At 48.9% G+C, this 25,164-nt stretch overlaps 2 protein-coding genes across 4 annotated transcripts; one reads left to right on the top strand and one right to left on the bottom strand.

Annotated features, from left to right (window-relative positions):
• The first annotated feature begins 12 nt into the window (after nucleotides 1–12).
• fbxl5 (F-box and leucine-rich repeat protein 5) lies at nucleotides 13–7,569 on the top strand. The gene is given in 12 exon segments (XM_063891485.1): nucleotides 13–126; nucleotides 953–1,168; nucleotides 2,153–2,248; nucleotides 3,475–3,667; nucleotides 3,957–4,142; nucleotides 4,259–4,384; nucleotides 4,511–4,662; nucleotides 4,729–4,811; nucleotides 4,895–5,122; nucleotides 5,124–5,516; nucleotides 5,872–6,020; nucleotides 6,514–7,569. Coding segments are annotated over 12 exon segments (1,983 nt in total). The 5' UTR covers nucleotides 13–42; the 3' UTR covers nucleotides 6,591–7,569.
• On the bottom strand, nucleotides 7,394–24,718 carry cc2d2a (coiled-coil and C2 domain containing 2A). 3 transcript variants are annotated; one of them, XM_063891482.1, is made up of 39 exons: nucleotides 24,638–24,718; nucleotides 24,419–24,500; nucleotides 24,032–24,085; nucleotides 23,780–23,860; nucleotides 23,556–23,700; nucleotides 22,976–23,067; nucleotides 22,796–22,897; nucleotides 22,599–22,679; nucleotides 22,033–22,209; nucleotides 21,808–21,961; nucleotides 19,786–19,922; nucleotides 19,575–19,706; nucleotides 19,134–19,343; nucleotides 18,842–18,948; nucleotides 18,123–18,263; nucleotides 17,890–18,046; nucleotides 17,307–17,560; nucleotides 17,002–17,182; nucleotides 16,680–16,833; nucleotides 16,180–16,327; nucleotides 15,945–16,083; nucleotides 15,667–15,870; nucleotides 15,483–15,575; nucleotides 15,319–15,410; nucleotides 14,789–14,803; nucleotides 13,923–14,090; nucleotides 13,781–13,838; nucleotides 13,216–13,325; nucleotides 12,760–12,856; nucleotides 12,369–12,467; nucleotides 11,152–11,322; nucleotides 10,745–10,948; nucleotides 9,858–9,947; nucleotides 9,635–9,748; nucleotides 9,405–9,539; nucleotides 8,984–9,160; nucleotides 8,854–8,912; nucleotides 8,338–8,512; nucleotides 7,394–8,251 (listed from the first exon to the last, which is right to left on the bottom strand). In XM_063891482.1, exons 1-39 carry the CDS (start codon nucleotides 24,649–24,651, stop codon nucleotides 8,066–8,068), a joined length of 4,989 nt encoding a protein of 1,662 aa, XP_063747552.1. In that variant the 5' UTR covers nucleotides 24,652–24,718; the 3' UTR covers nucleotides 7,394–8,065. The 3 variants fall into 3 exon arrangements, with proteins under 3 accessions (XP_063747552.1, XP_063747554.1, XP_063747553.1); XM_063891484.1 differs by lacking the exon at nucleotides 14,789–14,803 and having other exon boundaries at nucleotides 8,984–9,106; XM_063891483.1 differs by lacking the exon at nucleotides 14,789–14,803.
• Nucleotides 24,719–25,164: the final 446 nt, after the last annotated feature.

Genomic DNA, 25,164 nt, shown 5'->3' on the forward strand with positions numbered 1-25,164 from the left:
TGACGGTCTGTGGTTCAGATGACGCACTGAGCCTCAGTAAAGATGTCTCCTTTCCCGGACGAGGTGGACGTGTTTACCGGCCCTCACTGGCGGATGAAGCAGCTGGTGGGCCTGTACTGCGATAAGGTGGGTGTTAATAATAAACTCTGTCTTTGTGTGGAGCTTTATGAAGGATTAACTGACGCTCTGTGACCAACGGACGGGTGCACGCGAGCTAGCAAGTTAGCATATCAAAGCTAACATGTTATGATTGTATATTAGCTTCGAATGCTAACATGCTAGCTGGCTGTAGCATTCAAAGAAAATATACTATCGTAGTGTATAGAGGAACTACCTTAATACATTAGCATTAATATATACATTACATACATTAATATATTAATATATTCGTTTGACTGCTACAGCTAACATGCTAACTGTAGCAGTCAAAGCTAATACACTATCATAATATTATCTCTCCATTCTGGGGTTTTATAAACGTGTAGTTAGCAGTGTGTAGACAGGTTTACTCTGCATTTTGAAACATGTTCTAAGCCGATAACTATACGGTTTAAAGATGACACACAGCTAAGGCTTGCTAACTGGTTTACCTGTGTTGTTATGCAACATGCTTAAAGCATCACATGTTATAATGTGAAGAACACAGGGGGCTTTTAATCTGACATCAGCACTGTTCCTATCCAGGCTGTCTGTTAAATTGTAGACGTGTGTCCAGTGGTGGAAAGAAACATAGCTTGTTGAGTGTCTCCTTTTCTATAACCCAGAACCATTAGTTATGTTCAGTAATACTTTTTCTCAAGGAAAGAGTGTGAATACTTTCCATTTATATGGGAATTACAAAGTATTATAATCTAATAGCAGCAGTGGGACTCCTGCATAGTATAAAAACTTGGATATCACTATAATGACTTTACATTCTATATTAAACAACTTCTTCTTTGCTTTTCCACAGCTGTCCAAAACCAACTTCTCCAACAACAATGACTTCCGCTCGTTTCTGCAGTCCCTGTGCGCCACCTTTAAAGAGTTTAAGATGCACGAGCAGATTGAGAACGAGTACATCATCGGCCTGCTGCAGGAGCGCTGCTGCACCGTGTACAACGTGCACTCTGACAACAAGCTCTCAGAGATGCTGTCCCTCTTTGAAAAAGGCTTGCGCAACGTAAAGGTAAATATAAAATATGCAATAGTTTGTTGTGGTGCCATGGCAGTAAGGCTTTACTTAAAGCTAAAACATGCAGTTCTGCAGAGCTCAGCTCATGGTTGATGTTAACACTCTGTCATCAGACTAAATATACTGTCAGACACACTCAGAATACAGTACCATCCACACCATAATTGTTGTTTCTCCTGTATGCACGCTCAATATAAGAGTGCTGTCATTAAAACCCTTTTACAAATTCTATCCTCGTCTTATAAACTAGCTTTCCTCACTATTTGATGTGCTTACAACTTTAGATTTGATTAATTAGCAAATGGCCGGATACAGAAACGTTTGGTCTGAATTGTTTAATAAAGGAAGGGTTGTGTTTGTGATCTGATTAACACAATACAAGAGGGATTGTTCTCCCTCTCGATCCACGGGCAAACCAAAAATAAATCCTTCCAGAATGACTGTGTAAATCTGAACATCCGCTGTGCCCCGACTGTTTGTTAAACATTTGGTATTTTTGGATTGAGATAGTCATCTCTGTCCTTGGGGAAATATCTTTCTCCTCAGATAAGAAAAATACTGTGCTGCGGTTTTTAATTCTGCCTTTTAATTTCACTGCAGAAAGGAGGGCGACCTTTACTGCTAAAGACTGAAGCCGCTGATACTCTATGCACCTTTTGCACAATGCATTCTGTTTCCAGATCCCCTGCTGTGACAGGCGTGTGTAGATCATAGAAAGTGCAACAGAGGTGGGGCCTGGCTGTTTTAAGGACTGTTTAGCAGCTTAATGGGCTCCTATTTGTTTCCTTAATTCAGTAAATATGTCATTGAGTTAAAGCCATTTCCCAAAAGGAGTCGAACAATATCTTCATTTTGGCAAATTTTCAAAGAGCTTCATCCCTACTATGAATCCTATTAGCTGAGTTACCATTTAGATGGTCCCGTTATGAAAGAAATGGATGTTTCTTCTTACAGAAATAACAACTGTTGTGTTTTTAGAGTGAATATGAGCAGCTGAACTACGCTCGGCAGCTGAAGGAGAGGCTGGAAGCGTTCACACAGGACTTCCTGCCCCACATGAAGGAGGAAGAAGAGGTACATGTTAACATCCATTTTATTGTTTAGATAACAACATTTCATTCATTGATTCCCCAGAGACTGGGTAAGAGTAAGACAAACAAAGACATCAACTGTGTCCTTCATTATGCAGGGATGCTGTTGCATCTGAGTTATAACCTAGTGATGTGGTCTCAAGGAACCCAGACATGTTGAGACCCCAACGTTTGATGATATCAATCATAGTATTCATCAAAATCAACCCACATGGAGTACAAACATGTCCACTTTCTTATTAACACTGCCATGTTTGATCCAGAAAATATCAGAAATGGATTCAGCGTCCTCACTAACCTCCAAAACCACTCCAAAATGATCCACATCGACAAGTCATTGTCTAACTGTTGTCCAAATAAGCTATAATGCTAATGAACACACATTGTGCTAATTGCCCAACGTAAATGTAAATGTAAATGTAATGTACTTTATTTATACAGCCCTTTACAACAATCCTTTCGGAGTACCAAAGTGCTTTACATAGTGTAACAATAAAAAGACAGAAATAAAAACAATTTAAAAACAATAAAAACAGTGAGAGCAATAAAATACAGCAAAGTCAAATAAAATAAAATAAGATAAAAGCGCCATCGTTCTACTGGGTATTAAAAGCCATCCTAAATAAGTAGGTTTTTAGCCTGGATTTAAAAAGGCCCGGGTCCGAGATGAGACGCATCTCGGTGGGGAGCTGGTAACGTGCAGGTTATCAACCGGCAGTTTCTATCTGCTGGATACCCTACTCTACATTTCCATCTTATACTTTGTGGTCCCAGCATCTCCGGGTTCACAGCAGGACTCTCTGAGCGGCAGATGTGGTGCAGGTGTTTAATAGAGCAGAGGGATAACCTGGAGATATCTGATCAGGTGTTTAATAGAGCAGAGGGATAACCTGGAGATATCTGATCAGGTGTTTAATAGAGCAGAGGGATAACCTGGAGATATCTGATCAGGTGTTTAATAGAGCAGAGGGATAACCTGGAGATATCTGATCAGGTGTTTAATAGAGCAGAGGGATAACCTGGAGATATCTGATCAGGTGTTTAATAGAGCAGAGGGATAACCTGGAGATATCTGATCAGGTGTTTAATAGAGCAGAGGGATAACCTGGAGATATCTGATCAGGTGTTTAATAAAGCAGAGGGATAACCTGGAGATATCTGATCAGGTGTTTAATAGAGCAGAGGGATAACCTGGAGATATCTGATCAGGTGTTCCAGCCGATGCTGATGCAGTACTTCACGTACGAGGAGCTGAAGGACATCAAGAAGCAGGTGATCGCTCAGCACTGCAGCCAGCACCAGGGCCGAGCGGCTGACCTGCTGAAGGGTTTCAGTCTGTGGAGTCAGGCCGAGGAGCTGCAGAAGGCCTTCAAATACGCCGACCACGAGAAGAGCGACTATGGTCAGTGAACACACACTCTACACACCCTGCAGGCACCGGGCTGGTGGTCACACATTGTGAGAAGAATGGCTTCAAGCAAAGATCCAGTTCTCAGTATTGAAGTAAATATTTCTGGATACAGCAGATGGAAATATGGAAATAGAGTTATTGTAGATTGTGCACCCGCAGACAAAAAGCTAAACAACATAAGATTAACTTTATTGATCCCAGCTGTGAAAACATAGTATCTTCAGATCAATGTGTCCTTAAAGTAGCCGCTGTAAAACTTCTGTGGTTGCCTCTTCCTCAGAACTGGAGAAGAAGAGGAACCCCTCGACCCACATCGCTCAGCTTCCTGCAGAGATCCTGCTGAGGCTCTTCCACTTCCTGAGTCCTGCAGACCTCTGCCGCTGCAGCCAGGTGTGCGGCTCCTGGTCCGAACTCGCCAAGACCGGCTCCCTGTGGAGACACCTGTACCCCGTGCACTGGGCCAGAGGTACCCCCCCCCCCGCCCCGCCGCTGCTGACAGCAACAAAACACCGATTCATAAACTTGCTTTCCCCGGCAGAGACAGAACCTCCACTAGTTAAAGTGTTGCACTGCTGTCTGCAGGAGACTACTATAGCGGCCCCCCCGGGGACCTGGACCAGGAGCCGGATGAGGAGTGGGTGAGGAGTCGGCAGAAGGAGGGTCGGGCTTACCAGGAGTGGGACGAGGACGCTGACGTGGATGAGTCCGGTGAGCTGAGACACATGATCATGTGCAGCGACAGAGGATTCAAGATATAGTCCTGTTGTTGTTGTTCTTATGAGTGCTGCTGTTGTTGTTGTTCTTATGAGTGCTGCTGTTGTTCTCTGTGTTCAGAGTCCCTCAGCTCTCGAGGCTGCCTGGCCTTCACCGCGGCTCAGAGAGAGAAGAGTCTTCTGAACGGGATCATCCAGAGCCTCCTGCCCGCTGTGGGTCCGTCTGTCCGGTCCATGGTTCTGGCCTACAGCTCCACCGTCTCCAGTAAAATGGTACGCAGCCCCCACTCTGTAAACACCTGAATGTAAACATCAGATCTCACATTACCTTTCCCCCAGGTGCGTCAGATCCTCAGTTTCTGCCCCAACATCTCCCACCTGGACCTGACCCAGACAGCCGTGACGGACTCTGCCTTCGACAGGTAAGGAGGTCCTTTAGGCTGGATGAGTCCTGTTTCATTCAAACTGTACTGACCTGTACCCCCCCCCCCCTCCCCCCCCCCAGCTGGTCCTCCCCGGGCTCCTGCCCCCCCCTGCAGCACCTGGACCTGTCGGGCTGTGAGCAGATCACTGACGGCTGCCTGAAGAGGCTGTCGGGGGGGCTTGGAGACCCCGACCGACGCTCAGAGCGACGAGCCAAGCTCCTTCTGAGCCCCCCCACCCCCGTCACCCTGGAGGAGAGGAGCCTGCACCCAGAAGGGGGCAGGAAGAGGCAGGCCCTCATCTTTAAGCGGGGGGGGCCGCAGAATCCCCCCCTCCCAGGTGTGGCTGCTGGACCCCTCCGAGCTGGCCGACATCGAGGACGCCGCAGAGTGGAGCCGTCGGGGGGGACTGTCCCTCCCTGAGAGCTTTGTGGAGGCGCAGCTGGGGGGGGGCTGCTGCTGCAGCAGGAGGAGCTCTAACACCCCCCTACTGCTACAGCAGCTCTCTGAGGCTTTCTGTGGTCACTCCACCTGCTGCTCTGACCCCACCCTCAGGACTTTCTCTGGGTCTGCAGAGTTTCGGACTAAATGCTTCTCCTCGGGGGGCCCGCAATGCCCCAGGGGGGGGCAAAGGATGGAGACCAGGCGCTCCCTGAAGTTCCTCAGCCTCTCCGGGTGTTACAAGGTCACAGATCTGGGTTTGAGGTGAATAACAGAACCAGAACTGGTTTCATTCCCTGTTTACACAGAGTGGAGTCTGCAGACACAGACAGGAGGAGGAGGAGGAGGAGGAGGAGGAGGAGGAGGAGGAGGAGGAGGAGGAGGAGGAGGAGGAGGAGGAGGAGTTCTGTTATAAAAGCTTTTAAACTACATGTTAGACGATAGCTACTCCCCTCTACGCTAGGCCACGCCCCTTTTGGGTAACAACTCCTGTCATGTGCCTGCAGTAAATCAGATCCTGGAGTTAACGAATCATGCTTTAATCCACAAGAGCCCGGCACCATGGTCAGGCAGTCTATGGAACCGTGTGACTGAATAAAATCTACCTGTGTGTCTCCAGGGCCGTATCTCAGCGGGGGGGGCTGCCCTCCCTGGAGCACCTGAACCTGTCGGGCTGCCCTCTGATCACCGAGGTGGGGCTGCAGGAGCTGGTGTCCGTCTGCCCCTCCCTCAACGACGAGCACTTCTACTACTGCGACAACATCGACGGTAACACACACACACACACACACACACACCTTCTGGGAAATCTAAAGGAGCTTTTTAAAGAGGGTTATAATCTACCTCAGGTGTCCGTCACTCAGGTGTCAGATATTGATGTCAGCTCCTGATGTGGAGGTCAGTGGGTTTGTGATGGAGCCAGGTTTACAGTGAGGTTTTCTGTTGTTGAGATACGGGTCAGAGGTTCTACAGAGGACTCCTCTCCATCAATCAGACCATACTGCCTTCAACAGGCTTCTACTTTTAAACATTTGAAAAGCTTACTGTTGAATTCAGGAGAAATCCACACACACATCGTCAGTTAAATAACCTGTGTGTGTGTTCTCTGTTCCTCTGAGTGTGTGACGGTGTGTTCGTCCGAGTGGGTGACGGTGTGTTCCTCCGAGTGTGTGACGGTGTGTTCGTCCGAGTGTGTAACGGCCTGTTCCTCCGAGTGTGTGATGGTGTGTTCCCCTGAGTGTGACAGTGTGTTTGTCTGCAGGGCCTCATGGGGACACGGCCAGCGGCTGTCAGAACCTGCAGTGCGGCTTCAGAGTTTGCTGCCGCTCTGGAGAGTGAAAACACACACACACACACACACACACACACACACACACACACACACACACACACACACACACACACACACACACACACACACACACACACACACACACACACACACACACACACACACACACACACACACACACACACACACACACACACACACACACACACACACACACACACACCTTCTCATTGCACTTTATCCCCCCCAGCCGCCACTCCATCAGGCTCCTGGACCAGACTAAAACACATGCTGTCCTTTCCATCGCCTCTAACTGGGAGGAACCTCTGATGGTTTGAAGTGTCTGAAGATGTAAATACTGGTTCCTTATTTTCTTTTTTTGGGTTTAGAAAAAGTAAAAACCTAGAGGAGCGTAAGCAAGGTTTTGTTTTCTGTAGTGAGACCATGTTTGTTTCTGTTTACTGGTGACTATACTCTGCTGGTTATAATCAGAGCTGAACCACTGAAACGTCTCCTGATTATTAATATAGAATCATTCTCAAAGGACTATAAACACAGGACTGAGAGTGCTTATTGACGAAACACAAATTAAATATGATAATTGATGTAAACTCTCTTAAATCTGGGTTTTGCTGCTTTTCTGTGCATAGCATTAAAGTGAATATATCTGGACATTTAAACACGGCACCTCGGACTCAAGACACTGGGAGGGACATGATGTAATATTTCCTGCAGTCCTGTTTAGAGTCAGCAACAATTAAACACGTTTCCTGGAGAGGGAAACCTGTGGGTTCTGGTGTGTTAACCAATGAAATAACACCTGCTGCACCTTAATGAAACCACATGTTGATCACCTGGCTTTGTTTGTATTTATGCACTCCGATGTGAGGGATAACAAGACCAATGTTCATATGAGGGATTTAAAAACAAGTGGAGATAACAATCCATGTCTGTTCCAAAGTCTGGCGTGAGGAGTTCTGGAAATGTTCATAAACACATCAATAAAAGTCTTTGGGTTCAAAAATACAGCTGTTGTTGGTCATTGAAATGGAAACGTGGCAGAGCAGGGAAGTCAACTCTGAAGACGTATTGGAGTTACGGCTAAAGACGCGCTGCAGCCACGAGGATACACAGCTGCTCCCCCAACCAATCCTGAAGACCCCCCCCCCCCCCATTTTTAAAATGAAATAAATCATGATTTCAGTCAAACAGCAACACGAGCGTCTCCCTGTCCATGGTACTGTGAGATGATTTATGAATATTTGTGTATATTAAAGCAGACAGTCTCAGTTAAAGTGCATAATATATGATCTGTTAACTGTAAACTTTCACACCAACACTTTAGTCACATTAAATCAAATAGGGCCTTTCCACCTCCCTTGGGAGCTCTGGCGCCCCCTAACGGAGGTCAGTGAGCAGTCCAGTAACACCGAAGGGCATCATGTCAGAAGGCGTGATTTATTGAGCGGAACACATGAAACCGGTTCAGTAACAAAGCTCTTCAGATGACAGCTCTCCAGGGTCAGGTGCGTACGAGCGAGGCCAGGTAAACCCACACAGAGAGCACGTTGTTCGGGTACGGGTGCACGTACACAGCCAGGGCGAACTCCACGTTAGGAGCGTGCACGTTGTGGACCCCGGTGCTGAACACCGCCTCCACGATGGGCCGGACCTCCGAGAAAGGGAGGTGCAGCGGGAAGCCCGAGATCTGAGGCGGATTAGAGAGAGAGACCAGGTCCACACGTGAAGAGCATGTCTACAAGAGGAAGTGTGCTGCTCTGCCTCGTCACTCACCCTGTGGTCTCCCAGCATGCTCTGCAGCTCGTGCCGGTGCCCCTCCCCGTCCCTCCCCCCGCTCTGCTCCAGTTTAGGGAGGAACTGTTTGAGCGTGGAGGTGCAGAACCGGTTCCAGCGGGTCGGGTGCCGAGGACGCCACTCCATCATCTTCTCCTTCAGGATCTTCTCAATCCTGCAGACAGACAGACAGACAGACAGACAAGAGAGAGTGAGTCAGACAGACAGACAGACAGACAGACAGACAGAAAGAGAGTCAGACAGACAGACAGACAGAGAGTCAGACAGACAGGGAGATAGACAGAGAGACAGACAGACAGACAGAAAAGAGAGAGACAGACAGACAGACAGACAGACAGACAGACAGAGAGTCAGACAGACAGACAGACAGACAGACAGACAGAGAGTCAGACAGACAGACAGACAGACAGACAGACAGACAGACAGACAGAGAGTCAGACAGACAGACAGACAGACAGTCAGTCAGAGGTTGCTCTCCTCTCAGCAGGTACTCACCGGTCCTGCAGCTCTGCGGCCCCCCCTCGGTCGGCCCGGCGGTACAGCAGCTGCTCCGGCTGCAGGAGGGAGGTGTTAGTAAGTCTGTCAGAGCTTCAAACCCAGCAGCTGATCCTCTGGTTCCACTGACCTGCACACTGGAGAGCCCGGGGTGGGAGAAGCTTCTGGAGAAGAACGGCCTCCACAGGTTGGCTTTAGAGGTGTCGAAACTCAGGGTCATCGGAGACCCGTACTCCTGGACGTTGAACCACACCTGGAGGAAGAGCACAGGAGAACCTGCTGCTGTCAAACACACCTGAAGAAGTCCCTGTGAAATGAAACCAGTATTCCCATGAGGCCCAGCTGCTGCTCCAGTTTCAGGTGGGAGCTGTCCCCCCCTTACATCAGTGCTCTGACTCTGTCTCAGGCTCTCAGGTATTCTCAGAGACTACATCACAGAGGAAGCTCTGTTAGTCATTAGAAGGGGGGTCTCAGTGACCTGTGGGACACAGAGTGTGTACTACAGGTCTGATGAAGAGTGCTGAGATGTGATGAAGACTCTGCTGACTCACGTTGTCGGCGTTGACCATGCAGCCGACGCTCTGCAGAGGACAGAAGGTGTCGTACTGTCCGTAGCACTGAGCGCTGCTCGGGTTCCAGATCAGGAAGCGGCTCTGCTCCAGGGTCAGGACGTACGCTGACGGGCCCTGAGGAGATTTCAAAATGTCAACCCCTGGTAGACCCCCCCCACACAGACTGGAATCCCCCTGAGTCCCGCTGGGATACAGAGCGCTGTCCTCACCTCCGGTATAGCCGTGCCGATGATCAGCCAGGCCTTCTTGCCCATAGACAGGAAGTAGTTGCAGAGCAGGACCGCATGCTCCTCTTCGTCTCCTGCTAACAGTGTCAGGAACTGCTGTAAAACCAGAGGAGGAGGAGGAGGAGCAAGAGGAAAAGGAAGAGGAGGAGGCGTTACTGTGAGAGGAGGAGCTTAATGTCAGACTACTGAATGAGAGGGTCCTCACATCACAAGTGCTCCACAGGTCGCAGGACCCGGAGAAGGAGACTCTGTCGGGCAGAGACGGGATGAGAGAGACGAACCGAGCAACCAGAGCCTGAGGGGGGGTACCATCAGAGAGAAACACAGTGCATCATACAGAGGACCAGAGGAGAGGGGCACATACAACCTGTAACATTAACACATGTTTACACAGAGCCTCAATAAAGAAAGGATTTCAGTTCATATTTAGAAAAGGGTTGCATCAGATTTCTCTTCAGTGTATTTCCATGTTCTGTGATTTTAGTTATTATTTCTTCTGAACCTGCAGATGTTTTTCGAGGAAAATATAGCAGTATAACGTCACTTCCTGTCTAAATTAGGCCCCGCCCACTTTCAGGTGAAGATCCTGCATTAGAATAATAGTGTCTTCACGTCTGAAAGCTGCTGAGTCAGATATCGCTCCTCCAACAACAAATACATCCAGAGCTCCGGTTCCTTTACTTCCTCTCCAGAAAAAAGGAAAGGTAAAGCCTGATACTGGGTGTACTGGGTTAGAGTAAAGCCTGATACTGGGTGTACTGGGTTAGAGTAAAGCCTGATACTGGGTGTACTGGGTTAGAGTAAAGCCTGATACTGGGTGTACTGGGTTAGAGTAAAGCCTGATACTGGTTTATCTTTCCATATTGTTTGTGTATGAAATGATTTGACTATGTTGATATTTTTTATTTATTATTATTTTATATATTTATTGATGTTTCACCGTACTGGATTCCTCGGCTCTGCTCCTCTCAGCTGTTTGAATTATTTATTCGAAACGTCCTCTTTCTATCGTTTATTTGCTTCTCTTTTAACGACCTAAAATCTTAGACATTATTTCTGTTGGGTCACTATGGGTCCCCCCCCCCCACTGACCGTGGCCTCCTGCTGGTTGTTGGGGAAGGCGTCCAGCAGCTCCTGGGGGGGGTTGAGGGGTCTGATGTAGCGCGTGATGAACACCGTCTTCCCGTTGAGGTCGATGACGGAGCAGACGCACGGCCGGTCGGGGAAACTCTGAGACGCCTCCCGCTCAAAACGCTCTGCCGCGGCCAGCAGACGCTCGTCCTCCTGACTGTCGAACTGAAACCAGGGTCAGAGGTCAGAGGTCAGAGGTCAGGGCATTAAATTAACGATGATGCAGTGGCTGAGGGCAGGTCACCTTCCCTTCCTTAATCTAGCGTCAAGAAGCAGAGCCAGAGGAACGGAGGAGGACAAACAGACCAACCGCTGATGCAGACCACGAGTGAGGAGCACAGTGATGCATGCTGGGAGCTTTGACCCACCTTCTCCCTGACAGTCTCTCCAGGCACCAGCTGGGGCTGGATGGTGATGTAGAGTGTGATGAAGGCTCCCTCGCTGATGCTCCTCAGAGCGTCGTAGCCTCCATTAGCGCTGCGCTCTTTACTGTAGCCCAGCAGCACCGCGGGGGTGTTCACCTTCAGAGTCCCGTCAATCTGGGGGGGGAGAAACAGCTCAGTTTAAAGAGTCCTCTCCTGCTGATGTTCAGGTGTATATCAGTATATAGTATCTCTACTTTAAAGAGTCCTCTCCTGCTGATGTTCAGGTGTATATCAGTATGTAGTGTCTCTACTTTAAAGAGTCCTCTCCTGCTGATGTTCAGGTGTATATCAGTATGTAGTGTCTCTACTTTAAAGAGTCCTCTCCTGCTGATGTTCAGGTGTATATCAGTATGTAGTGTCTCTACTTTAAAGAGTCCTCTCCTGCTGATGTTCAGGTGTATATCAGTATGTAGTGTCTCTACTTTAAAGAGTCCTCTCCTGCTGATGTTCAGGTGTATATCAGTATGTAGAGTCTCTACTTTAAAGAGTCCTCTCCTGCTGATGTTCAGGTGTATATCAGTATGTAGTGTCTCTACTTTAAAGAGTCCTCTCCTGCTGATGTTCAGGTGTATCTCAGTATGTAGTGTCTCTACTTTAAAGAGTCCTCTCCTGCTGATGTTCAGGTGTATATCAGTATGTAGTGTCTCTACTTTAAAGAGTCCTCTCCTGCTGATGTTCAGGTGTATATCAGTATGTAGAGTCTCTACTTTAAAGAGTCCTCTCCTGCTGATGTTCAGGTGTATATCAGTATGTAGTGTCTCTACTTTAAAGAGTCCTCTCCTGCTGATGTTCAGGTGTATATCAGTATGTAGTGTCTCTACTTTAAAGAGTCCTCTCCTGCTGATGTTCAGGTGTATATCAGTATGTAGAGTCTCTACTTTAAAGAGTCCTCTCCTGCTGATGTTCAGGTGTATATCAGTATGTAGTGTCTCTACTTTAAAGAGTCCTCTCCTGCTGATGTTCAGGTGTATATCAGTATGTAGTGTCTCTACTTTAAAGAGTCCTCTCCTGCTGATGTTCAGGTGTATATCAGTATGTAGAGTCTCTACTTTAAAGAGTCCTCTCCTGCTGACGTATATCAGGTACAATGTGCTGGAGTGAGTGCTAGCCGATAGAAAAGTGTCCCACAATGATGTCACCATGTCCCTGAGCCCTCTCACCCGGCTCTGGGAGTAGATGGTGCTGAAGGGGATCTTCACAGAGCCCAGCCAGTGCTTCTCCAGGCGGGTGTGGATGGACTTCCCTCTGTCCCGGTCGTTCTGAGCAGGGGGAGAAAGAGTGCTCTCAACAGAGGGAGGCTTCAGAGGACGTTCAGAGAACAGCTGGTTCTCCTGCAGGTCCTCAGAGCTGGTGAAGCCCTGCAGGAACGCAGCTGGTTCTCCTGCAGGTCCTCAGAGCTGGTGAAGCCCTGCAGGAACGCAGCTGGTTCTCCTGCAGGTCCTCAGAGCTGGTGAAGACCTCCTACATTCAGCTTGTATTTCTGTGTAAATACTGTGGTACAGCACGACTAACAGCACAGTTACAGGATGATGTAGTTTCTGCTGGACTCACCACTCCGGTCTCATAAACCACCTCATCGAATATGTTGATGAAGACCTCGTCCTTCACGGACTGTAAGGCAGCGGCGCTGTAGTCTCCGTTAGGAGCGCTGCAGACGAGGAGAGGTTAATGTTAGTGTTCAGACTGCTACCTGTGTCCCTTCAGGACGTGTTTGAGGGGGAAGTATGAAGGACTGTAAGGTCTGACTGCCAGATACATCATCATATTACTGAGGATAACACACGACCAGTGAAGCAGCAGGAGGACGTCTGGGAGCACATCTGTGTACTACAGACATTACAAAGTGCATGTTGCATAGCAGGGGGCCTTCAAAGGTCATGAGTGGGTGGAGGGGCTTTGGATCGGCCCCCGTCAGGAGTCAGAGGTGATGAAACACAGACGTAAACATGGATATGTTTCTGATGGGGACTCAGAGTAAAGCTCTGGGATGCTCAGTTACTGGGTCACCTGAAGGGCAGCTGCAGCTCCTCGTTCCAGCAGGGGTTCGGCCCCTCGGCGGTGGTGGTCTGAAGCACCGTGCGCTGGAAGGAGACCTCCACAAAGGGCCTCACCTGAACCTGCACCACACATCATTATATCAGATTAACACCAGGCTGTGCATCAGATGAGGTTTCTAAAACATATTCAGATCAAATAAAGACACAGTGAACATTCACACATCAACAGCAGGAGGACGCAGTCATGCTGTATACAATCACCTCCACCCGTCTCCAATAAATACCCGCCTGGAGCCCAACGCCGCCTTCACAATAAAAGCTTCTCGTAATAAACACACTTAATAATGACAAGTTTACTGTCAACAAAAACAGCTAGAAAATAAAAGTGTTGAAGTGAAACATAATAGAAACCAATGTGTTTATTTAAGGGGATTCAAGTTCACTATGCTTTTATGTTGAAGGCAGTTCTCCCTTCGAGAGATTCACCGGCTGGTTCCCTCTGTTTCATTTCTGTATGATGATCATAAAAGGTGCGCAGTAGATGCAGTTCTCTGAGATCTGAAAGTGTGTAGTACCTGGCTGTGGAGCCAATCACTGCCCTGTATGGCCCCCTGAGATGCCTGTCCAGGTTTACTGAAAGGAGAGCAGATTGATCACATGTGTAGAGCATGGTTGATCGTTATTCCTGAGGTGAGGGAGGTGGTTCCTGGGGCTGACCTGCTGCCGGGTCTGCGGACGGGGACGTCGTAGGCCCGCAACACGTTGACCAGCAGCTTGATGTCTCCGTCGGACAGATTCTGAGCCGTCACCTTCTTCCTCTCCTTCCTCTGAGGCTTCAGGGGACGCTTCGGCTCAGCCAGCTTGAACAGGTTCATCCCCAGGATCCTGAACACAGCCAGGGATGATCATTATACACATCAGACCACCACTGATCCAGAGACCCATCCTCCTGAAGGGTTAGCACCGAGCCTCCAGGGCTCTGCTGGGATCAGAACTCTGATTCAGTTATATTTCATGGCCTCTGATGGCACAATAACAGCTGTTTGAAAATAGTTCAAAAATAATGATTTAGCTACAGAAATCCTGAGAGAAAATTGTGGAAAAGAAATAAGTAGATTTTTTCCTGTGTTTTGACTTAAAGTCAGGTTTTTTTTAAAAGAGAAAAATCTTTTCTAGTTCCTTAAAAAGTAATCTATAAAAACTCGTTCAGAAAGTATAACACATCTCTACAATATTAAAGACATTAGTTTGTATTTTCCAGATTATGTAATATAATATATATGTTTTGACTTAAAATCTGGAAAATCTGTTTTAGTTCCTTAAAGAAAAAGATCCATAAAAAAGATTTGGTTAAATGTTTTTTCATCTGCAACAACAACAACAACAACAACTACAACAACAACAACACACTGAACAAAAGTACAAAACATCTTTAAATCACAGGGAAATAAACAACCACATACCCAAATCTATATAAACTGCAGAATCCTGGAGGACTGAGCGCTACACAGGGTCTACACATGGGGACTACTGTACTGACACTAAAGGAGAAACACGGGGGGTGAAGAGAAAGGAGGTCATACCCTGGCCCTGCACCGCTGTTATAATGCATGCAGGAAAAACCACAGAAGAACACGGAGCAGATTACAGTCACTCTGATCATGGAGCCCCTTCAGAGACTCACCAGAGGAGGTCAGAGGTCACCGGAGGAGCAGCACCCACCTTTCATTCAGCTATACCTGCAGCCGCTGTTTAACATCACCGGTCTATGTGCTACCTCTGGTATCGACTCAATATCGGTCCATTTGGTTCATTATTATTCCCACCAGGGAGCTGAGGCTCTTTGTTTGCTGTTTGCTTGTTTATTTAGATTTTTCTGCTTGAAAATAGTCTTAAAAGCTCTAGGATTTCTTATGAGATTCAGTGGTAAACAAGCAATAGAAATATCACAAATTCTCAAAGCTGAAACTGAAATGAGTTTTTCTTCCTTCCTCCTGAACTACAGCTTTACCCTGAATACTGATGGAGATGTTCTCCCCTTAGAGGCCCTCAAAGCATGTGTAAGTGTGTGATCGGAGCGAAGGAGCCGTAAAGAAAGCCAGTGCGTATCTACCCGATGCTGGGTATCTCCTCCTCCATCACCAGGTCGGACAGCAGGAAGTGGTGCTTGGCCAGCAGGAATCTGTTGATGAGAGACTCTCTGATCTGTGGGAGAGGAGCACATTGACTCAGTGACATCATGAAGCGTGTGAGGACAACGCCTCAGATGCTGCTCACCTTCTGCAGGTATTTGGCCACTAAGGCTCTGTGTGAGTCCAGATGGTCTTTAGTGTCCACCACCTCTCCTTCCTTCACTTTCTTCTCATAGTCCTGCAGGTGAACCAAAGCAGAAGCGAGTCAACTAGAGCACCCCCCCTCTCTCCCATCATGCCCTGCAGCAGTAGACGTTTGGAGGTCTGACCTGGAACATCTTCTCTGTGACTTCCCTCTCCAGAGCCGGGACGAACTTGTAGTTCCTGAACTCTGCCACTTCCTGGTTCCTGAGCGTGAGCAGACGGAACCTTCTGGACGACTCCAGCTCCTCATCGGACACGAAGTGAAATTCCTCCTGCAGCTGCTCCAGACGGAAATACTCCGGGGCCGTCACCTCTCCGCTGCTGGCCACCTGACGGAGGAACAGACACCATGATTCAGAGCCAGCGGGCGGCACGTCTCCTCGCCACAGATCCTGATACGCACCTTCAGCAGCTGCATGATGGAGGCGTTCTTGGGGTCGTTGGGGTCCAGGCGGGACTGCTTGGCCCACTCTCCAATCTTTTTCATGTCGTACAGTCCAGCGGCACCGATACATGTGACGGCATCGAGACGACCCGGACCACTAAGAGAGATGCATATGAGAGAAGGGATGGGGGGTGCTGGACGACTGTCAAAGTTCTGAAAGAAGTCCCAAAGCTGTCCCTGGATAAACCTTTACCTGTGTTTGGCAGCAGGGTGCTGGGACAGCGGGGGGGCGAGGGCAGCTCCGTCCTCCCCGACCCCCCAGGACACGCAGCAGGACAGTTTCCCCGAGGTCAGCAGCGTCTGCTTGTTACTGCCGTCAGCCTCGAAGGAGAGGGGGACGTCTGGGGGGAGACAGAGGGCGTCAGGCAGGAAGTGATGCACACACATACCACTTCCTGTGCTGCTGGTTCTGACCCAGTCCTTGCTCTCCTCAGGACTAAATCTGTCCAGTGGTTTAGAGCAGTGGTTCAGGACCCCTAGGGGCAGTTTGCAGAACTGCAGGGAGACGTACATTACTGATGCTATTTATTTCCACACAAACAACCTTTCTAAATCAATGTGTGAGCCTGGTCCCCCCCCAGAACTATCAGAGCTCATGGAGAGCAGCGTGATGTCTGGACACGTCTTCACTGACAGAGAGGGAGGGGCTGCAGGAGGCTCGCTGGTGTCCTGGTGTTAAATCGAGTCACTCACCACTTCCTACGCCCTCGTGCTCCAGCAGGACTCTCTGGTTGCTGCTGAACTCAAACTCCTCCACAGGGACGCTGCTGCCCCCCACCCCGGGTCCAGGCACCGGAACAAACACCTGAGCCAGCAGGCAGCAGGAGGAGCCCCCCTCCTCAAACACCTGCACAACACAAGAGATCCTTCATTAAACCTGAAGAGGAGAGGAGGAGCAGCAGGAGGTGCAGCAGGAGCAGGAGGTGCAGCAGGAGGAGCAGCAGGAGGTGCAGCAGGAGCAGCAGGAGGAGTAGCTGGAGGAGCAGCAGGAGGAGGTGCAGCAGGAGGAGCTCACCTGCAGGGCGATGCTCTGAGGACAGTGGACGATCTTCAGGTTGAAGATCTGTCCGAAGTGGACCCTGAATTCGGCGCTGAGGGGCCGGCTGTCAGTTCTGGAGACTTCTTTGTTGTTGTAGAGGATCTTTATGAAGAGGGAGCGCTTTGCCACGTCCTCCCTGCGAGCGACTTCAGCCCTGCTGCGTGAGGAGGCACAGTGTGACATCATCAGGTAACAGGTCTGCATTTGCTGCTCTTTACACACGTTTGGAGCCAATCACAGAGCGGCAGGGAGCAGGGAGGACGGACAGGTGCTCAGCGTACCTGCCGCAGTCCTCGCTGGCCGTGATGTTTCCGGACGCTGACAGCTCGGGTATCAGGATCGGTTCTCCGGGTTTCCTGCGGATCCTGGAGGCTTTCTCTCTGACCTGCTGCTCTATGGAGACGATGTCCGGCTTCTCTGGGGGCCCCGGTTTGGGGGGCCCTTCTTCAGCGGGGCCCTCTGATTCGCTCACCTCTTCATCTTCCTCTTCGGTTTCCTCCTGACCTTTCTTCCTCCTCTTCTTCTTCTTGGCTTTCTGAACACAGTACAATCATCAGGATAAAGAAAAAGAATTTAGATCCAGAGATACAGGATGACATCACTGAGGACCCTCTCTCCCCTAGCAACTGAGAAACTGACCCTGAAAAACCTGAGGAATACACCCTCAGGTAACCAGATACCAGATTAATAGTTATTAATAATCCCAAAGTAACCAGATACCAGATTAATAGTTATTAATAATCCCCTGTCTCGTAATCTTGATGAGATGTCTCCAGAAGGCACCGGGGGGTTCAGAGGGTCAGAAGATAAACCAGGATAAGACGTCAGGTCTCTGAGCAGGACCCCGGCTCTCTGCAGCAGTACCTGTCTCCTCCTCCAGATCTTCCACTCCTCCAGCTGCCTCTTGTACTCGCCCAGCTTCTTCTGGTAGTCCTCTTCCATCTCCGCCTCCAGCTCCACCACCTCAGCCAGGATCTCCCCCTCACACTGACGCTCGTCAGAGGCCCGGTCCACGTTCTCCCTGGAGAATTAAAGAGCCACGTTAATCTGCAGAAGATCCCAGAGAGACCAGCCACGCTCTGCTGCTGGAGCTCTACCTCCTGAGGGACAGCTTGTAGGGCGTGTTGGTGAACTTCTGGAAGTCTCTGAGGGTCTTCAGCTCCTTCCACACCCTGACGATGTTCCTCAGCAGAACCCGGTCCTTCTCCTGCTCGCTGTCCCGCAGCTGCCTGGTGCTCCTGTTATATTCGGGGGATCAGAGAGCTGCTTTATATTCACAGTGAGGTCCAGAGTTCCAGATGGAGCTCTGAAGCTGTGAGGTCTCTAAGGCTGCAGAGACTATGGGATGGAAAGGATCTCCTGTCTGTGGTTTGGTGGGATAATGTGCCGATCTTTGGATAAGGGGAACACTGGTTCAACCCCCACTGCAGTCAGCATGTGTCTCTGGGACAGATGCTCCTGATTGTAACAGCTGCTGAGAATAAACGCTCCTCGCTGGAGTGTCCTAATGATGCTGCTTCTCTGATCTGAGACCTGCTGCTTCTGTTTTATCTCAGATTAAAGTGAGTATCTCTGGACCCCTACATGTTTTTTTAAACATTAGTTAACTGGTTTTAGAAATGTGATTGGCCCTGCTGTTGGTAATACAGGTGTGCACCTGCAGCAGGGAGGCGCACCAGCCAGGGGAATGTTGAGGTAGCTCGGTTTCTAGGATGTTAAAAGTTGTAAAGGAAGCTCTGCAGCCCCGAGGCTTCATGGAGCAGACTGCTCTGATGCTCAGAGGCAGGACTGAGCAGGAGACCCTCTCCGTCCTCACCTGACCTCCAGACTGTACTCAGAGATCCGGCGCTGCATGGCCGGAGTCAGACTCTGTCCTCCATGGATCTCCAGAATATTCCTCAGAGCATTCCTCAGTCCGTTCAGCTGCAGCACCGGGAACACACACACACACACACAGTTTATTTAACATAGCTAAAGGACTGCTGTCCAAAAGAGTTGGAACGTACAAGGTTTTAATTCTAATCGGTGAGAGCTATCAGCACTAATACTATTTATAATCGTGAGGAGGGGGACAGCTCTGCTACACCCCCCCGCACTGAGAGGCTGACCTTGTCGGTGAGGTGTGCAGAGAGGTTGTTGCGCTGCCTGCTCAGGTACTGATCGTACAGCTGAGCCAGGCGGGAGCCCAGCACATGTTCCCGGCTGAAGAGGGGGTGGTGGGAGAAGATGAGCCCGGAAACATCCACATCCAGCTGGTAGTCCCCCTCGGGGTCCGCAGCCCCCGACAGGTACAGATTAGCATACTTAGACTTCAGCGGCTGGGGGAGAGCACAACAACACCCATCATGCACTGCTCTGCTCAAAGGAAGCATGAGATACCCTTAAATCTGTGGGAGAGTAAGTGGTAAATATGGGTAATGACTGGACTGTTGGAGTGTGTGTGTGTGTGTGTGTGTGTGTGTGTGTGTGTGTGTGTGTGTGTGTGTGTGTGTGTGTGTGTGTGTGTGTGAGGTGTGTGGTTTGTGTGAGTGTATGTGTATGTGTCTGACCTTCCTGTACACAGTGTGTAGTGCAGGGTCCAGGTCCTCCTCCATGTGGAAGAGGGGGGGTCTGGTGGAGGACTCCTTGATGGGGTCAGGCAGAGCCCGGATCCTGCCGTCGTCTCCGAACCACTTCTTCCCCTGGGGACACATTCAGAGACAGAGATGTCTTTAGTGGTCCACAGAGCTCCAGAGGCAGCAGCACTGAGCCGGTCCTCACCTCCTCCATCTGCAGGATGCGATTCTCCAGAACATTCTGGTTGCTCAGAGAGACGGGGGGCCTTTCCCCCACATACAGACCCTCATCCTCCAGGTAGCGAGGCTTCATGTTGTCAGCGAGTTTGATGTGGGCCGCCACTGGGAGACAGGAAAAACACTTACTCTGCAGCAGGGGCTCCAACTCTGTTCAACATGACATTTCTTAAAAAGAAAAGTAACAACTGATTTATAACAGCTTTAATTTATCTTTATTTTTCAAATGGCAAAGTCCCTAAATATCACCCGCTCAGGAACAACTCTGCCCTTCACTCTGGAGAGGCAGAGATCACTGAACCAACTTTATGGATACCTATGCCGCTGCAGTTTTAATAAAGTGGGCGGTCAGAATCAGGTCAGACCACTAATAATCTACAGTTCAGTTCAGCTGAAGCAAAGCGTCCGCTTTGTCTGAACCCCAGCAGAAGTTCATCCAGCTCACTGGCCCACAAACAAAGGCAGCTCAGAAAGTCCGCTCCGGGTTTTACCGCGGATCCACCAAGGAATTTAATTCACTACTTCATTAACTAACCTTTGCCTCCCGAATCTAGAAATATGTATCATTTATAACAGGAAGCCACAAGCATCCGTGTGGAAGTATTAGTCATGAATCCGACACACACTGATGATTGTGTTTGCTGAATGAAATAAAAATGTGTCTTTAAATATACAGAAGCGTTAATGGTTAGTATAGCAACCAAATTAATCCCCCCCTAAAAAAAGAGCATCTTAAATCCATGTCCAAGAGTTTACTTCACTGAGTCTGCAGATGAACCCTGAAGTCACCCACCGTTAGCATCACATAGCGCCCCATTAGCATCAGATAACGCCTCATTAGCATCACATAGCGCCTCGTTAGCATCACATAGTGCCTCGTTAGCATCACATAACGCATTGTTAGCATCACATAGTGCCTCGTTAGCATCACATAGTGCCCCATTAGCATCACATAGTGCCTCGTTAGCATCACATAGCGCCCCGTTAGCATCACAAAACGCCTCATTAGCATCACATAGCGCCTCGTTAGCATCACATAGCGCCTCAATAGCTTCACATAACGCCTCGTTAGCATCACATAATGCCTCGTTAGCATCACATAGCGCCCCGTTAGCATCACATAAAGCCCTGTTAGCATCACATAGCGCCTCGTTAGCTTCACATAACGCATCGTTAGCATCACATAACGCCTTGTTACGCCTCTTTAGCTTCACATAACGCCTCGTTAGCATCACATAGCGCCTCGTTAGCACGCCTCATTAGCATCACATAGTGCCTCGTTAGCATCACATAGTGCCCCATTAGCATCACATAGTGCCTCGTTAGCATCACATAGCACCCCGTTAGCATCACATAACGCCTCATTAGCATCACATAGCGCCTCGTTAGCATCACATAACGCCTCATTAGCATCACATAATGCCACGTTAGCATCACATAGCGCCCCGTTAGCATCACATAAAGCCCCGTTAGCATCACATAAAGCCCCGTTAGCATCACATAGCGCCTCGTTAGCCTCACATAACGCCTCGTTAGCATCACATAACGCCTTGTTACGCCTCTTTAGCTTCACATAACGCCTCGTTAGCATCACATAGTGCCTCGTTAGCATCACGTAGCGCCTGGTTTCCATATAAAGTCAGAGCTGGAGAAATGAAGATGATGGTGGTGATGTCAGTGATGAAGGTGGAGAGTCTCATGGTGATATCTGGGATGCAAATATTTGATCAGCAGACAGGTATGAGTTTTACCATCCAGATCCTCTCACACACACCAAACTGTACACACTCTTTCCTCTCCATATCCTGAAGCTTTCACACACCCCTCCCCTATGGCAGGATGTCCTGGTTTATGGAGGGATACAGCGAGGGAGAAACCTTTGCCTCTTTTAGGTCAGGATCCTGAAGCTGGATTCATCCATCGTCCAGCTCTCAGCGGCGGTAATGTGTGCTGTGTTTAAAGGAGGTGGGGTTCATAGTGTAAAGGTTACCTGATGAGAGGCTGGGCGTAAAGAGGACCGCGTTCTCTCGCTCGATGCGCTGTCCGGACCGGAGATACTCGGCTCTCTTCATCTCCAGGAAGTCCTGTGTGGATTGTTGGAGCAGCAGCAGATCTCCGTCCGTCACCAGAGGAGCGCCTTCATTCTGAGGGACGGAGAACACACAGAGTTCAGAAGAGGGGACAATGGTTTCTCACATTATGGTCTGTGTCTTACCTGATCTTCATTCCCATCTGGACCCTCCTGCTGCTGCTGCTCCTCCTCCTCCTCCTCCTCCTCCTCCTCAGATGTTCTGCGTTTCTCTTTGGTCTTGTTCCCATCTCGTGGATCCGGCTCAAAGGTGAGTGTGAAGAAATTGTACGCCTCCTCCGCAGTGGGCAGTCCGTCTCCTTTCTGTAGGCAGTGACAATAAACTCAACATAAAGGATTACAGTTTGGGGAATATAAGAAGTGATTGATGGTCTCACTATTGGAACTATAAACCATTTCAGTCCACAGTAAAAGAAATGACTCTTTGGTTTAGTTGAGCATTACTTCTCATCTTTGATTCCCTGTAAACAACAACATGTGTTGTTGTTCAGACTGTTTGAGTCGTTTGAATCAGTCAGATGTTCGAAAAGTGAAGAGAAAGAAAACAACTGATTTAAGTCAAACTCAACTTTCTTATGATATGTACTTTATACATTTCTTGTTGTTGTTGTTGTTGTTGAACTCCTTTTTCTAACAACCTTCAGTGAACTAGATTCCACTCTCGGTTTCAAAATGTTTGCAATCAGCCTTACTCGTCTGGCAGCTTCTCTGAACTGGACCCTGGTGCTGAGAGCCAGAGGGTCGTCCGGTTTCCCAGCTCCGTCCGGATCCGCCTGCAAAACAACCAGAGTTACCCTCCTCTGCTCGGGGCTCACTTCCTGTTAGAGGACCCTCCTCTGCTCGGTGCTCACTTCCTGTTAGAGGACCCCCCTCTGTGTCTGACGCTTACCTCCCTGTCGAACCTGGTCCTGGTGTCTGGGTCCCGGAGGCTGTGCAGGCGGCTGGCCGGCTCCACAGAGGCCTCCTGCTCCTGGAGGCTCTCCCCTCTGGACTGGAAGTCAACACATTACCATTGTCATTTTCTCTCCAGGAACGGGAAGTCTCCACATCCTATTCAAAGTGTGTTTACCCTGGCTGCTCTCAGCTTCTCCTCCAGGCGTCGGGTCACAGAGCTCTCCAGCAGCTGAGAGCCGGGGGCCTGCTGCGCTCTGCAGGAGACACCTGAAGACAAGTAATACTCAGCATCATCGCTCCTGACCTCAGACCAGATATCGGCACATGTCTCTGAGTTGTTCGTCTGGTGCTGGACCTCCGAATAGATCAATGGACGTCTCTGTGTTTGAGGCCATCAAGCTACTTATGATGTGTTTATGGTCAAAGCTTCCATGGGTCAATGACCTCGGTACAACACTGGTCTACACACACACACATCACTCCCTCAGTTAGAACTCTAGATACAGAGAAAAGCCTAAATCTGCTTTTTCCATCCAGTGTTAGAATACAAAACACTTTCCTTTGATTCGGGGAAATGTTGGGTGAAATATCTGGTTCCTGCATGTGCATTTCTGTGCCGAAATAGAGGCTTTTATTTTGCATCCCATCTTGACCAGCGCTCTCTGGCAGACCGTGGATTTTTATTAGCCTAATAATGTCCAGCAAAGGGACATGGAGGTAGAGAGGATGTGCTTAGGGAGGACATGGACACCCACTTCTCTGAGATCCAGTCGGAGGTCTTGATGAAACCACAGAGCCAGCAGCCTTTTCAGCAGACCCCTCCTCTTCACTGTGGCGCTGAGTGCTCGGGATCTCCTCCACACCTTTGTCATCATCACGGGGGGACGTCTGCTCAAGCAGCTGCGACACAGAGACAATACTTAAACATATAGTGTGAAGCGAAGCGGTCAGTAAAGGCGGAGAAAAGAAGACGGCGTACCTTTTTCTTCCGTCTCTGTCTCTGAGCTCTGAGCGTTCGTTTCAGAGTCTCTCCCGGATCTTCCTCGCTGATTTGAGGCTCCTGTTGCAACAAAAGCACGACATTCAGAAGACAAACAGCAAACTATACTTCTATCCACACGGCTATTTAGCACAGCTGGACAAAAGAAGGTTCATTTGTAAAGAGATGAGAGAGGAGGATCAGTGTTGAGCCCCACACACACACACCAACTACAGCTACACACACACACACCTTCATGGTGGTTTCCAGATTGTCCTCACTCAGTTTGGAAGATGGAACCAGAGCCTATGGAGTAAAATGAGATGAAGTGGAGCAGCTCTGACTGTGAGCTCCTCTCTTACTGATGCACACTCCTCTACAGCTCACAGTGAGTGTTGTTCAGATCTTCTCATGCAGGAGAAATACTCTACGCTGGAAACACTCCTTTCCTTAAAAACTACTCAAAGTAAAGGATTCCTGCACAGTAAAGCGTAGTCAGAGTACCAGTATTGACCATTGAAATGTTCCACTATATGACAGGTGGGGGTTCAAATGCGTTATGTGTGATTGAGCTGGATTAAATGCTGCTTTGAGCCCCCACAAACAAGATGTGTACATTCATTCAGGATAGAACTTCACCTGGATGTCGTCCACAGGTCTGTGTCGGACCAAACTCTCCTGTAAAGCTCGTCTTTTTCTCCTCAGTTTTTCTCGAATGTCACTAAAACATAGAAACAAGCAGAGCTAAGGTTAGCCTAGAAGCTAACCGTGAACTCTGAGACACATGATGTGAACGTTTAAGCCTTTAACTAAGGTTGTTAGTGTGCGGAACAACAGGAAAGCAGGTAGTGTGGTTACCTTGATGAAGCCATGCCGGAGAAGAGGTTTATTTTAACGGTAGAAACAGAGCCGTTCTGGCTGCCTAGTAACGGCAGATACACTACTCTTCAACCTACCTTGGATTTAAGCACAAGTCCCACCCTACTGCGCTGTGATTCGCTAGTACTCGTTAATTCTGTTCAACACGTCCTTGTGATTGGATACAAATTACATGGTCTCACTTCAGATAGGCTGCCTTTAGCTGCTGCGTGAACAAAAAGCCAGTCAAAACTGTACAATTGAACATGTCCTTAATAAGAAACTAGACTTAAGCCTCGATATCTCCGCAACTTAACCAAACTTCCGTTTTCATTTGCAGTATTTTACGCTACAATTACCACAGCTTCGTTATTTCCAAGAGCATGCTAGGGATCGAACCAGTGACCCTGAGATAGACGACCCTTAAATCACACAGACAGGTATCAGTCAAAGTTTACCCGAGGGGATTTCTACGTATATTACGAAGTGAGGAGGACGTCTGGGGCCAGGCTTCCCGAATGACACAT

Source organism: Eleginops maclovinus, chromosome 9 (assembly GCF_036324505.1).
Source record: "Eleginops maclovinus isolate JMC-PN-2008 ecotype Puerto Natales chromosome 9, JC_Emac_rtc_rv5, whole genome shotgun sequence".
Taxonomy (NCBI): domain Eukaryota; kingdom Metazoa; phylum Chordata; class Actinopteri; order Perciformes; family Eleginopidae; genus Eleginops; species Eleginops maclovinus.

Excerpts from the sequence above, each read along its gene's own strand:
- cc2d2a (XM_063891482.1), bottom strand. Across the intron at positions 16,328-16,679 it reads GCACGAGGGCGTAGGAAGTG|ACGTCCCCCTCTCCTTCGAG; the intron begins GTGAGTGACTCG and ends GTCTCCCCCCAG. Across the intron at positions 16,084-16,179 it reads CACCCTGCTGCCAAACACAG|TGGTCCGGGTCGTCTCGATG; the intron begins GTAAAGGTTTAT and ends CATCTCTCTTAG.